Raw genomic sequence first — 14,691 nt, forward strand, 5'->3', positions numbered from 1 at the left:
TTTGTCTTGTTTTGTTTTTGAGATGGAGTCTCACTCTGTTGCCTGGGCTAGAGGAGATTAAGTTTTTAAAATGCTCTAGTATTATATGTAAACTTAGATTTCAGCTTAAAATTTCAAATCAAATAAATTGTTCAATGAAGTCTTTCATAGTGTATTGCAATGTAGATCTATTCAAGCAGGTCAAAATCTTGAAAATATTAATATTATGGGTTTATTCTTAAACATCTCTATACTTATTTTAAAAGCAGTCTTATTGAAATATTATTTACGTGTAAAATTCACCCACTTTCAGTGTAGAATTCAATGAATTTTAGCATTTTATAGAGTGCGTCCCCACAGTCTAATTTTAGAACATTTCCATCACCCTGGAAAGAAACTCTGTGTCTATTTATTGTCACTTGCCATCCCCACCCCTGGCCTTAGGCAGTTGCTGGTCTACTTTCTGTGTCTGTGTACTTACCAGTTCTGGACATTTTTTTGCACTTCATTTGAAATCATCCCAGGTTTTTAAGAAAACAATTTTGGCATCTCAAACAATATTGGGGTCACCTTCTCAAGCCACTTTTCGGGTTGCAGCCTCAGAAGCCTGAAGCTGCTTTCTTCAGAGCCGAGCTCTGCTCTGAGTGGGTTCCTGCAGCCTATGACCCAGACTTGAGTCACAGACTGGCTCATTCCAATGTCTTGCCACCAAAGACCAGACCCACCCAGATGGCTTCATTATGTCTTGATTCCTTCCTTGCCTGTCCTCAGGTTCACAAACAGCTTTAAGACTTAGTTAAGTGAGAGTTGACTGAAGTCCATCCTGGCATTGTTTTACCTAAGGTCACTGTTCTAAAGTTCTGTATGTGACAGCCATGCTCCATTGCCCACCTGCCATCCTCACAGCACCAGCTTTCAGTGTAGAAAGCTGGTGTACTACCATGCCCAGCTAATTTTTGTATTTTCATAGAGATGGGGCTTCACCACGTTGACCAGGCTGGTTTTGAACCATCAAGCCAGTTAGTGGTGGCCACCAGCCAACCTGCTCACCAGCAGCCTCTGGGCTCCGCCTCAGGGTGTTGCTCCATGTCCCAGCAAAACAGCTTAAAAAGCAAAACCGCAGCCAGGAGTTGGACAGATACCTGAACACCGTGTTCATAGCAGCATGAGTCACGGTGGCCAGAAGTTGGAAGCAACCCTAATGCCCATCAGTGGATGAATGGATAGTGGTATGTATGATGGGATATTATTCAGAATAACAATATGTCAGAATAAGGAAATTCTTATACATTCTACAATGTGGATGGACTTAAAAGACATTACGCTAAGTGAAAAAAGCCAGACACAAAAGGACAGACAGTGTATGATCCCACTTGCGTGAAGCACTTAGAATATTCTAATTCAGCTGGGTTTGGTGGCTCACATCTGTAATCCCAGCACTTTGGGAGGCCGAGGTGGGTGGATTGCTTGAGTCCAGGAATTCAAGGCAAGCATGGGCAACATGGTGAAACCCATCAAGGCAAGCCTGGGCAACATGGCAAAACCCATCTCTATAAAAAATTCAAAAATTAGCCAGGGATGGTGGCCTGTGTCTGTAGTCCCAGCTACTCTGAAGGCTGAGGTGGGAGGATTGCTTGAGACTGGAAGGCAGAGGTTGCAGTGAGCCAAGTTTGTACCACTGCACTCCAGCCTGGGTGACACAGCAAGACCTTGTCTCAAAAAAAAAAAAAAAAGAATATTCAAATTCATAGAGACAGGAACTCGAATGGGGGTTACCATGGACAAGAGAGACGGGAATGGGGAGTTGTTATTACAAAGTGATATATAGTTGGTGACAGTTGCACAAGAATGTGAATGTACTTAATGGCACTGACTTGGACACCTGAAAGTGGTCAAAATGGCAAATTTTATGTTATGTATATTTTATTACAATTAACAAAAAAGCAAAACTGCAGTTGTATTATTTCTTGCCTCGAAGAACTGATTCAAGGGTTCTAGTTTGACTACAGAATCAGATGAATGCTTTCTCGGTTTGGCCTCAAATCCTTGTCTGGATGACTTAAAGTTCCCAGCACTTTGGGAGGCTGAGGCAGGCGGATCACCTGAGGTCAGGAGTTCAAGACCAGCCTAGTCCACATGGTGAAACCCCGTCTCTATGAAAATACAAAAATTAGGTGGGCGTGTGGCACATGCCTGTAATCCCAGCTACTCGGGAGGCTGAGGCAGGAGAATTGCTTGAACCCAGGAGGAGGAGGCTGCAGTGAGCCAAGATGGCGCCACTGCACTACAGCCTGGGCGGCAAAGCAAGACTCTGTCTCAAAAATAAATAAATAAATACATAAAGATGCTTCACCCTCGCTGGCCCGTCCCTTGGCTGTTAGGTGCCACATGACCCTTGTAAGTACCTATGCCCAGGCCCCTGGCCTCATTGGCCCCACCTGGTACCAGTTTCTCCCTCTGCTCTTCTCCAGATGGCCTGCACGTGTGCTCTCTATGTGTGCACCTGTTCCCCATGTCTGGCTGGTCCAGCGTCCCCAGACCCTTCCAAGATACAAATCCCCTGGGGTGCTCATCAAGCTTGAAGCTTCCCAGGCCCCTCTGTAGGAGAACCTGATTCAGAAGGGCTGGGAATATATGTTTTTTAAATAGTACCTCGGATGACTCTTATCAGGAAAGTTTAGAAGACCTTGGACTGGGGTGAGTGTATTTCAAAATGGTTTAGTTTCCTGTCTTTTGGGAAAGGCACTTCCATTCATTCATTTATTCATTCAGCCCTGAATTTAGGCCCCTTTTAGGAACTGAGGATATTGTGGTAGACAAGACAGTCCAAGTCCTTTTGCTCATGAAACTTAGGGTCTCGTGGTGGCAATAAATAGACAACAGCCAATAAAGCATTTAAGATAGAAAGACGGGAGGGAATCAATGCCTTGAAGAAGAATATGGCAGGTGGGGCATGGCGGCTTATACCTGTAATCCCAGCACTTTGGGAGGCTGAGGCGGGCAGATCACTTGAAGCCAGGAGTTTGAGACCAGCCTGGCCAACATGGTGAAACCCTGTCTACTAAAAATGCCAAAAATTAGCTGGGCGTGGTGGCACACGCCTGTAATCCCAGCTACTTGGGAGGCTGAGGCATGAGAATCGCTCAAACATGGGAGTTGGAAGTTGCAGTGAGCCAATATCACACCACTTTACTCTAGCCTGGGCGACAGAACAAGACCCTGTCTTTAAAAAAAAAAAAAGAATACAGCAAAGAAGGGGAGGGACAGGAGAGAAATGAGGCCACGGGAGACAGTGTGTCCAGGGAAGCTCTCTCTGGGGACCTGATGATGCGGTCGGAGGGCAGAGTAAAGAAGAGAGCAGTTGTTGGTGTTGGGAGAGGGGCTCCAGGCCGACAGAGCAATGAGTGCAAAGGCCCTGAGGCTCATGCTTGGTTTTTTGGAGAAAGAGCAAGATGACCAGTATGGCAGAGGAGGAGGGGCAGAGGCAGGTGGCGCTATATCATGGGGGGCCTCTGGGCCATGGAAAGACTTTGGATTTTGTTCTAAGATGGTGGCAGATCTTTGGAGCAGGAAGGCTGTTGTGATCTGATTTACGTTTTTAGAAGATTATTCTGGCCGCTGGTAGAGAATAGAGTAGGGAGGCCAAGGTGGCAACAGAGAGACCAGTTAAGAGGTTTTTGTCATAGCCCAAGGGGAAGGCGATGATGGCTTGTACCAGGGTGGTGAGGACAGAGACATGCTGATGGGTGGGGCATAGCAGACTGAAAAAAGAGTTTAAGAATAATTCCTCGCTGTTTGGTCTTCACAGCTAGGGCATGGTGGTGGCATCCACTGTGATGGTGAACATTGTAGGAGGGAAATTTTAACTGTGGAAGCCAGGAGTTCTCTTTATCAATGTTTAACATATTCCATTCATAAGCACCCTCAAATTGAACTTAAAGGAAGAGTCAAGTCAAGGCCACAGGTCCTACAACAGGGCTGGAAAGCACACCTGTGGGACCTCTGGCCTTGGCTTGACTCTTTCCAGATATCTGAGTCAGGCGTTTTCAAACCATGCACCATGACCCATTGGTGTGTTGTAAAATGGGTTTAGTGAGTTGTGATTAGTACTTTATAAAAGAACAATAGGAAATGTTAGTTCGTCACACATAGTAAGGATAGTACTTCTAAAATAAAACTTGTCTTGGTTTTCTATATATATTTATATGTAAATCACGTGCAAAAGGAGAAAGGGATGAGGCCAGGAATCAGGAGGTCTTCATTTTAGCTGCAACTCGGCCTATAGCCAGCAGTGTGTCCTTGAACAGATCACCTTCTATCCTGCACGTCCATTTCTTGACCTGTAAAATGGGCCTAGGGATGTGGTAGTTTAATCTTTTAATACCTGGCACCTCCTCCCCTCCCCTCCCTTCCGCTCCCCTTCCCTGCCATCTCCTCTCCTCTCTTCCCCTTCTCTCCTCCCTTCCCCTTCTCTCTCTTACTGTCCCTTTCTCTCTTCTCCCTTCTCGTCTCTCATGCTCTCAGTGGGTGGACAGCATACCCCACTGGCCAGGAAGATTACGTTTGAGCTTTGTGTCTTAATCTGTTCAGGGTGCTATAACAAAATACCATGAACTGGGTGGCTTATACAGAACAGAAATGCATTTCTCACAGTTCTGGAGGCTGGGAAGCCCAAGACCAAGGCATTGGTAGATTTGGTGTCTGGTGAGGCCCTGCTTTCTGGTTCATAGGTAGTCCCTTCTTGCTGTGTCCTCACATGGTGGAGGGGGTAAGTGGTCTTTTTAGGGGCTTCTTTTATAAGGGCACTAATCCCATTTATGAGGTCTCTACCCCCCATGACCAAATCACCTTCCAAAGGCCCCACCCTCTAAAATGATTATCTTGGGGGTTAGTATTTTGGGAGGACAAAAACATCCAGATTATAGCACTTTGTGTCCTGCCATTTCTTTTGCTCAGTCAGAATCAGTTTTGAGGATACTTTCCCTAACCACATAGATTCATTCTCTTTCCTTGTGTGGAAGTCATTGGACCAGGTGGTCTCTGAAGAGCTCTTTTTGTCTTAGATGAGCCTGATGGTGCACTAACCCGTCAGGCTGACAACAGATTTGTACTTGGACAGGGATCTTGTACTTTTGGAAGTAGGCATGCGCTCTGGGCATATGTCTGCAGATCGGCCAGAATTCTCTAAAAGAGGGAATGGGTTGGCTGCTGGGGCCATCGGTTTGGGGGACTCCATTTGGTGGCCCAGTTCTTCTCCTGGTTGGTAAATATTTTAATGTATACAGTATATTCTTCAAAGCTGAGTATAAGAGCCCCCACTGGAAGGCTTCCATGTCAGTAAATCTCACGGCTCTTAGATGAAGCTGCATCTTTTCCCAAGCTATACTAAGCACATTCACGTAATTCTTAGATTTACACCCTTGACTTTCATCTGCCAAGTTTAATTCACTTTAGTTCTACAACCACCTTCTACAGGCTGGGCGTCGGGAGGGGCTCTTGCTTGGAGGAGCTGGAGTAGGAGAGACCGACGTGGGAATGGCTATGATATAGGTTCAGATTATTCTCTAATCAAATCAACCCCAAATCCCTCAGTATTCTTCAGTGAATTTGCTTATAGGGTCTCCAGTAAGGAGAAAGAGATTTGGGAATGGTTTTAAAGGCTCTGAATTGTCCCTGTGGGAGGGACTGGGTGAGGGGAGGAATGGGAAGTTGGAAAACTTAAGTTTGATAATGGCATGGATGACAGGTTAGGCTGAACCCTATTTTCACCTCACTGTTTCACGGCTCCTGGAAAGTCACTTGTGAATACAAGTGTGCTGAATGTTTTGTAAAGCTCCTGAAGGTCTGATTGGTGGGAGAATACTGGGTCAACATTTGGGATTGCCTATTTGCTTGGTCTCTATCAGTCCCCAACATCTATAAGCTGTGACATGTCCCATTTCCCAGGAGTGGGGGAAAGCATGCAGGTGTGTGGGTTTGAATCCCAACTCTGCCATTCACTAGCTATGTCACTGGGTCAGTTCTTAACTTCTTTGAGCCTCAGCTTCCTTGTCTGTAAAATGGGTGTGATACCACCTCCCTCCTGGCTTGGCCGTAAGTAATAGAGAGAGACAGTAATAAAGGCTCATGTTGACTGGGTACTTGGAGAGTTCATTTAAGGCACATCACAGCACCACAACAGTATATCATATTAATTTTTCTTTTTGATTTAACTACTTTGCCTAAGAAGGTAATTGAAACACTTTGAGGAAGCATTGGCACTTTGGGAAGAATCTGTCAGTAGGGCACATGCTAACTCCTTTTCTTTGTTCGTTTGCTGTAAGTAAGTGATACCCTTTAGTAGAGTACCTTTGGTTAAAGCCTCAGATCACTTGTTCTGTTGTTTTTATTCATTTGACACAAACGTACCGAGTACCTGCTGTGCACGGAGCGCTTAGGCCGTGGACATGTCGAGAGGGGCAAACCTGGCAGGCGAGGGGCTTGGCTAGGCCCAGGGGTGATCTCCAGCCCTGCTGTGGGACCTCTGGCCATTCTGTCCCCACACTGGGCCCAGTATTTTCCTCTGCAAATGAGCAGGAGTGACCAGATGAGGGCTAAGAAACCCTCAGACTCCAAATATGAGTTTGGATTCAAAGAGCTACAGGATCCTTGTAATAAAATGAAATCTCACGGAGACAGAGGTTCCTGGGTATTTGTAAATCTCAGAGTGGATTAGCTTCAGATGTAGTTTTCGGGAGGACTTACTGGCTTCTGTTTACCTCTCATATTTATGAGAACGGTTTAGGATTGAACCAAGTCTAAGCCAAACTGTGATGTAGAAGCCTTCGGGCTTCAGTACTCTCCTTCCTCTTCTCCCCGCTCTCCCCCTTTTATTTTGCTTTTTCTTCTCTTGCCTCCAGTTCTGGTATTCCTTCCAGAAAGCGACTCAAACAGTGCGCTTGGGTTCTAGTGTTAGAAGGGAGTTCCTTCCTTTGCATTTAAAAGGAGAGTAGGGCTTGACGAGGTGGCTCACGCCTGTAATCCCAGCACTCTGGGAGACCAAGGTGGGAGGATTGCTTGAATGCAGGAGTTCGAGACCGGCCTGGGCAACATGGCAAAACTGTTTCCACAAAACAATTGCAAAAATTATCTGGGCATGGTGGCATATGCCTGTAGTCCCAGGCACTGGGGAGGCTGAGGTGGGAAGATCACTTGAGCCTGGGAGATAGAGGTTGAGATTGGGCTACTGCCCTCCTGCGTGGGTGACAGAGTGAGACCCTGTCTCAAAAAATTAAAAAATAAAATAAAAGGAGAGTGTTGGCAGTGCTGAACTCAAAGTAATGTAAGTCATTGCTAAGGAGAGCTTCAAGGTGCCTCTGTTAGGGGTCAGATTCTTCCCACTCTGAGATCCCCTAACTCTGAGTTCCTCCTGGGAGAGCTTCAGGTTGCAGCTGGGTTACTGAGACAAGGAGTTTGTCCTAAAAGCTACCCGTGTGGCCCACGCCCCGCTGAGCTACAGACTACCAGCTCTGCTTCTGTGTAAGGTTTTTTCTTGGAGGGGATGTCACTATTTCTGTGTTATTATTGCAAAATGATAAAAACCTCACTAGCAGGGGTTTTAAAACGCTGGTGGATTGTAAACCGGGTAGAGATTGTTCTCACAGCCAGGTGTGGCTTTTCCGTTCCCTGCCTCTCCTGGCCTCAGATTCTTTCCTCCCACGCTGATTACTGTTTCACTGCTCCCCACCCACCGCTCCTTCCACCCTGACTCCCCAAACCTGAGCAATTCTAGGGCTTGTTTAACCCATGGTTCTACCATGGTTAACTTCTGCCGCCCTGTGCTTGGAAGTTAGGAGGTTAGAGTTAGAGCCAGCTCTCCACGGGCTGCTCTCAGTTAGCGGACTGGGAATGGAGGGTCCACTTGAAAACAACGTGCTCTTCATTATAATGAAACACACACAAGCGGCTCGAGTTTAATTTTAGCTTCATTTATGTATCGTGGGAGATGTGGAACTGTTCCTGGGTCCAAGAAATCATACTGTAATTTGAGCTAATTAGATTCTTAGCGATCACATGGTTGAATCTCTTCACCTGACTAAGGAGAAAACGGAGGCCCAGGGAGACCTTGTTCAAAGTGAAGATCTTAGTTTGGTGGCAGAGCTAGGGGTGGGATCCAGCTCTGTGGCTTTCCACGTGGACAGTTTTTGAGTGCCATGGACCAGGCTAGTTTACGTGTTCACTTCATTCCCACCACCACCCTATGATACAGGCATTATTAACCGCGTTACATAGCTGAGTTTCAGAGATTAGGAAGTTGACCCAACGTCCCAAGGCTAGTTAATGGGTAAAACCAGGACTTGAATCCAATTCTGGTTGAACCTGCTTCTTCCAAAGGGTTTTGCTGGGTGAGCAACTCATCTTGGTTTACCTGGAACTTACTTGATTTTAGCACTCATTTCATCACAGTGAGCTCAGAAGAGGATGAGGGAGAGCTGGGAGACTCAGTGTCCTTTGAGGGCTGACTTTGGGTCCCCCGGGTGCAAAACAGAATTGCCTGTCCTTGCAGGAGCAGCTCCCGCTGAGGGAGCTGGGCATTGCTCACCCTTCTAACTTGATGAGGTTGAATCAGACACTGTTCTGTCTTGACGAATGGATGGGCTGGGGCACACTGCTAGGGCTCCGGCATGAATTTGTGCATTTGGAAAAAACATTTCTGCAAGTGCATTGCTGCCCTGCACTCTCTGAGTGTGGAGCAGATGAATCATGCCCAGCCTGTTAGCAAGTCAGATTTGGAAAGCGTCCGAAGTCAACCGAGTATTAGAGTTGTTTTGCCAGCAGAAGGAGCAGAGACCCATCTGGACTTGGGTGATTTAGTACAGCAGTGCTTCATTTTGAAACGTTGAGGGAAGTGACAGCCCAAAAATGGTAGGAGTTGTAAGGGTAAAAGCATCTTTTACTGCCTTTCGAGACAGCACGGTGAAGAGCACCAGTGCTAGAAATAAACAGACATGGGTTGTCAATTAGATACTTGCCCTTGCTGCTTGCTGGCTGTGTGATCTTGGACAAGTTACTTAACCTCTCTGGGCTTCAGTTTTCTCAAGTGCAAAATGGGAGTAGATGACATCATTATTACATCTAACTTAAAGAGGTTTTATCAGGATTCAATGAAACAATGTGAGAAAAGGGCTGAGCATCGTGTCAGGCATCAGATACATGGTACATTCCCACTACGTGGTAGTTTATTTTGTAAGATATGACTTCTGGCCCTGGCTCTGCTGCTAGCTACACTGGGCACTTTGGGCAAGCGTGTAAGGTCTCCGAGTTTCTTCTGTAAATCGAGGGGATTGGCCTATACTCGAATCCCTTGGAATTCTAAATGTCTTTGGTTTTAGGACATGCATGAGAGGCAAGTTCCTACCTAGGGTCCTGCAGTATTTCAGTTCTATGTCTTCAGACCTGAATTAACAATCCAGCAGCTCTCTTGCATTCCAGCAGCACTGAGAGGGTCACAGGGAGTCGCCCAGAGAACTAGGTGGGCTTGATTCCTTTGTCCTGAGCCAGCTCTCCACGGGCTGCTCTCAGTTAGCAGACTGGGAATGGAGGGTCCACTTGAAAACAACGTGCTCTTCATTATAATGAAACACACACAAGCGGCTTGAGTTTAATTTTAGCTTCATTTATGTATCGTAGGAGATGTGGAACTGTTTCTGGGTCCAAGAAATCATACTGTAAATTGAGCTAATTAGGTTGTTTAAAAAAAAAAACCTTTAATCCCATTGATTTGAGTTTAGAGAGGAGAAAACAAGTGTTGTGGCTAAATAAAACTCCCAGCGGGCGGGGTGGACAGCAGAAGGCTGCCGTTAAATGTCCTCGGGGCCTCAGGGATTTCTTTTACGGGGCTTTTGATCATCAGACCTTTCATTTTTCAAAGGAAAAAAAAAATAACCGTAGCCTAATACTACTGGCAGTTTTCTCCATATATAGCAAGAACTAAACCTCTCTGATGCTCTTAAAGGAAGTGTTAAATCCTCTATCATTCATCAACCTATTGAGTACCTACTACATGCCAGGCACTACAGCAACAACATGAATAGGTTAGTGAGAGGCTCTATCCCCCAAACCCAGTGCCTGGCGAGTTGCCCCGCACATCGTAGGTGCGTGATAAAAACTTGTCGAATGAATGAGTGTAATAAAACCATTAATTAATAGTTTGCCATCACAGCATTTCAATGAATCCTATTACATTTTGACTTGTCCTAGAAGTGGCCAGCCAAGCAGGTCTCAGGCCTGGAGGAGACTATGGGGATGTTTGACTTACCTGTCAGTGAAGAGGTGACCCAGTGTGGCAGCTGAGACCATGGGCTGTCTAAGGCAGAATCCCATCTCCACCTCTTTCTAGTCATGAGACCTGGGCAGGTTACCTAACCCTGCTGTGCCTCGGTATTCTCATCAGTGAAGTGAGGATGGTAGTAGTACCCGCGCCGTGGGACTGTTGTGGGGATTAAATGTGTGAACTGCTTGGTGAAGCATTGATGCCCTCTGAACGTTAGCTGCCACCGTCTGGGCCTTGGTTACTCAAACTCCCCTAACACCACTTGTAAGATACATGTGGGGTGAATATACTCGTGTGCATAATTGCTAGTCCTTCCTTTGCATCCCAGACAACAGAGTAGGTCCTCATTGTTACCATTTGCATATGACTAGCCCAGAAGTCATTTGTGGCCCCTGGAAACCGAAAGCCCCTGTGGTCTAAACCTGAGAGGGTACAGTGGGGCTTAACTTCTAGGGAGGGTCCGAACCTTCACGCAACATCAGCAGTAGGAGATGGTCCACAGCTCTTACTGTAGATGCTACAGTGTCTTCTGAGGTAGATGGAGCCCGGTGGTGTGGAAATTGTTTATTCTATAATTGGATGCTCAAGAATCAGAAAGCATAAAGAGTATAATTTGTACCTGTCTTCCCCATGGTGGGGAAGTCTTATTAAAATGCAGATTCCTGGGCCTTCACTTCCATCTGCCCTTCCTTCTGATTCAACAACTCTGGGAGGAAGCCCAAGAATGTGCCCAGAAATCTGCTTTTTTAAACAAGCAATATGATGGGCAAAGTAAGTAGAGCGCACATTGAGAAACTCTAGTTTTTGGAACGTGACATGGAGGATTTGGGGAACTTTATCTTTTCTTCACTCTCCTTCTCTTCCTTCCACAGATCACTGGGCTCCTCCTGAGTCGTCTGGCTCCTTCTTTTCTCTTGAGGAGAGACAAAGTGCTGGCCCAAGCCTCCCACCCTGGTGGGCGGGGCGGGCCTTGACTCAGTGGTCTGTATCCTCGTGGCCGGCTGGCCTAGCTGAATTGGGAGGTGACCCTTGGCTCCTCCCTTGGGCAGCGCCTGTCAGTCTCGAGGCCAGCTTGGCTCCTTTCCACTGACATGGCCTTGACCTTGGCCAAGTGCCTGCAGTAAAGGGAGGCGCGGAGGGGTTATCTGTAAAATGCAGGTACTTCCTTCCCCGTGGGAAGGATCCCACTGCACCGACTGCCTGGTGCACAGTGAGCACTCCAGAAATGGTGGGGTTGTTATCATTCCCATAAAAGGCACACAAGGCCCCTTTGGCTTTTGTGGTCTGGGGAGCCAAGGCCGGTTCCCATGGCACCTAGTGAAGTCACGGGCAGGGCTGATGGCTGTGGGCAAATAACCCAAGGCTCAGGCCCCACACGGTCAAAGCATTTTAAAGACCTCGTATTAGAAAAATAAACCAATTAAATAATACTGCCCCCCATAAAAGCAGACTTTTAATGGATTCCATGGTAGGTTTTTCACCACGGCGGTCCCGGAGCCATGGGCCTCGATGAGCCTGTCTGCCGCCATAGGGAGAATTTAATCTTGCCCGGCGTGGGCATAATTTTACGAGTTTTATGGCTGTTTTTACTTCTCCGAAGTGTTGCTATGTCATTGTGCACCAAGGGCAACTTGTGTGCATTTAACAGTTTACCTCCTTTTTGGTGGAAATGAAAAATGAAGTCATAAATTAAAGAAAAACAACATAGAATTTTTTTTTTCCCTCTTCTTGGGGCAACTGGAGGAACAAAGAACCAGTGTTTCTCTGTACAGCCTGATCAAATTCTAATGGCTTTAATGTATTGACATTTGCCTGTGATTCTGCCCTCCGCAGGGAAGACTGTGGGCATGTAGCTATGTTTGGAGCTTGTACTACTGACCCTGAGAAGACCTGGAGCGGTTCTCTAGGGCAGGGGTTGGCAAACTGTAGCCCAAGGACCAAAGCTGGCCCACTGCCCATTGTTGTTCATTGATGGAAAAAACTCAAAAGAAGAATAATATTTTCTGACACATGAAAATTAGGTGACATTTTCCCAGATTTCCCTGTTCATCGGTGAAGTTTTGTTGGTGCCCAGCCACACCCATTCCTTTCAGTATCTTTTGGTAAGGCTTGCACACCACGATGGCCCTGCAGAAGAGTTATGACAGAGGCTGCAGGGTGCAAAGCCTAAATGCTGTCTGGCTGCTTACAGAAAATTCTGCTGACCCCTGCCCTAGGAAGTCAAGGAAAAGGAAAGAGAAAACATGGCATCTTGTTTCTGGGCATTGATGATTGACTTGCAGAGTTTCCATGTGGCTCAAAGTGACAAGTCAACAGAGGCTCACCTGAGCAGCAGTTGTTCCTCCGGAGACCTTCCAGATGTCATCAGCTGCTTGTGGATGACTCTCCTCCCTTTCCCGACCTCAGATTAACTTCTGAGCAGAGGTCCCTGGGCTTACCCCCTGCAGCCAGCCCTCCCAGTCATTTGAGCTGTACCCTGCTTGAGGTCTGGTTTCTCCTCATCAGGCCCCTTGATAGCCACGAGTAGAGAAGTTCCTGCCTTCCTCCCAAGGGGATCTTAAATAGCTTCTGAAATTTGTCACCTACACTTTTAAACTCTGGCTTTTTGCCAGGCACACTTTTAAGCATTTTGCACATAGTAGTTACTCCTTTAATCTTCACATCCAACCCAGGAAGTTAGATGCCTCTCATTCCCATTTTACAGACAAAGAAGCAGAGGCACAGAGAGGTTAGGTAGTTTCCCTAAGGTCACACAGCCGGTAGTAGTAGAGCCAGTATTCAAACCCAGGCTGTCTGTTCCAGGGAATGTCCTGCTCTCCATTTGCTGCCTCTGTGGAGCAGGTGAGTTCTTTAGGCTCATGGAAGATTCTAGTTTTCCTTTTTTCACTCATGCCATTGTTGCACCTTGAACCATAAGAAAACTGCCTATGGTATACTTGAGCAGAAAGCCCCATTTAGTCTTCCCCCATCTCTCTTTTTTTCCTCTCTCCTTCCTTCCCTTCTTCCTTCCCTCCCTTCTTCCCTCCTTCCTCCTTCTCTGCTTCCTTTTTTCCTTTCCTCTTTCCTTTCCTTCCTCTTTTCCTCTCTCTTTCTTCCCTTCCTTCGCCTCCTCCCCTCCCTTTCCTTCTCCTTTCCTCCTTCCCTCTTTCCTTCTCTCCCTCTCTACTGCTCTCTTTCCTTCCCTCCTACCTTCCTTTTTTCCTTCCTTCCTTCCCTCTCTCCCCATTTCGTCCCTCGCTTCCTCCTTCCTCCTCCCACCAACAAATAATGATCAAGCCCATGACTATGCTTTACACAATGCATGAGGGGCTGCACAGAGTGAACAAGAAAAATGAAAAGGAAAGAATTCATTGCCATTTAAAAAGAGCTCTTGGTGGCTTCAATGTTGGTGGGTTTTGAGGAGTTCACTTAATTCCTCCTCTTTTATTAATTGTAAGTACCATCTCTGTCTGGACCCATGAACTCTTGTCTTTTCTGCTTCATGCTGATATTTTCACTAAAAATAACATAATTTAGGAGAGGCTTTGGGGAGGCTGGGCCTCTGACCTATTCCGTGGGAGGAGCCTCCTGGGGAAGGACCTGCCCGTTCTCAGAAGCCCAGCTTCCAGGGACTAGGAATAAAAGGTCATTGACTGTTGCTGGAGAAGTCTGCGGAATCTTAAAATGTGTTACCAAGCCTGGTGCTGGGTAGAACTTGCTGTGTTTGAAGCAGCCATTATGCTATCTTTTGTAAGTGGTTTCGTTTCAATGAGTTTTAGATGTCTGTCTTGTTTTCTTAAAACACTTGCTGGGGAGACTTTTTAGCATGATTTAGATCCTTCTGGATGTGGAGATGCCTGAATGTTGGGAAGACAGACGGCAGCTGTGCTGTTGGAGAAGGGACAGCGTGGAAATCTTCCTTTGCTAGAAGCTGGTTTTCTCTTTCTTTCCTGCCTGTTTCTTCTTCCCTCCTCTGTGCCTTTTTCTTTGTCAGACAACAAATCTTTATTGCTCATTTCTGATGAGCCTTCACTTTCTTTCCTCAGTCATGCGGAGGAATCCCTTTGGTGTGGACATCTGCTGCCGGAAGGGGTCCCGAAGCCCCCTGCAGGAACTCTACAACCCAATCCAGGTAAGCTTCGAGTACTCTGTCAGCATGTGAACCTTTTTTTTTTGGTGGGGATGGATACTAAAAACTCCAAAATTGTGGTCTTTGGGGGATTTAAAACTTCCTTTCACAGCCCAGCATTTTACCTTCAGTGGTTGCTTTCTTCGTCACCCTTGTTCTATGTAGCATCTCTGAAAATTTCTAGCAGGGGATGTTTAGAATTAAATAAATGCCTAGGCTCAGTGCTAAGCATTCAGACCTGCCCAGGGTTTGAACTCCTGAGATTAATACAGTCTTAAGTCCGAGCAATGGG

The 14,691-nt window shown here is 46.5% G+C and overlaps 1 protein-coding gene across 2 annotated transcripts in view; it reads left to right on the forward strand.

The window, feature by feature from the left end:
* Window positions 1-14,691, forward strand: part of CHST11 (carbohydrate sulfotransferase 11) — a 306,442-nt gene that overhangs the window by 132,123 nt on the left and 159,628 nt on the right. For both annotated transcript variants that reach the window (XM_009181578.4, XM_003907073.4), the window contains exon 2: window positions 14,317-14,402. In XM_009181578.4, the coding sequence (XP_009179842.1) occupies window positions 14,317-14,402 (86 nt within the window). The remainder of the gene's footprint in view (window positions 1-14,316; window positions 14,403-14,691) is intronic.

This window comes from Papio anubis, chromosome 9 (assembly GCF_008728515.1).
Source record: "Papio anubis isolate 15944 chromosome 9, Panubis1.0, whole genome shotgun sequence".
Lineage (NCBI taxonomy): Eukaryota > Metazoa > Chordata > Mammalia > Primates > Cercopithecidae > Papio > Papio anubis.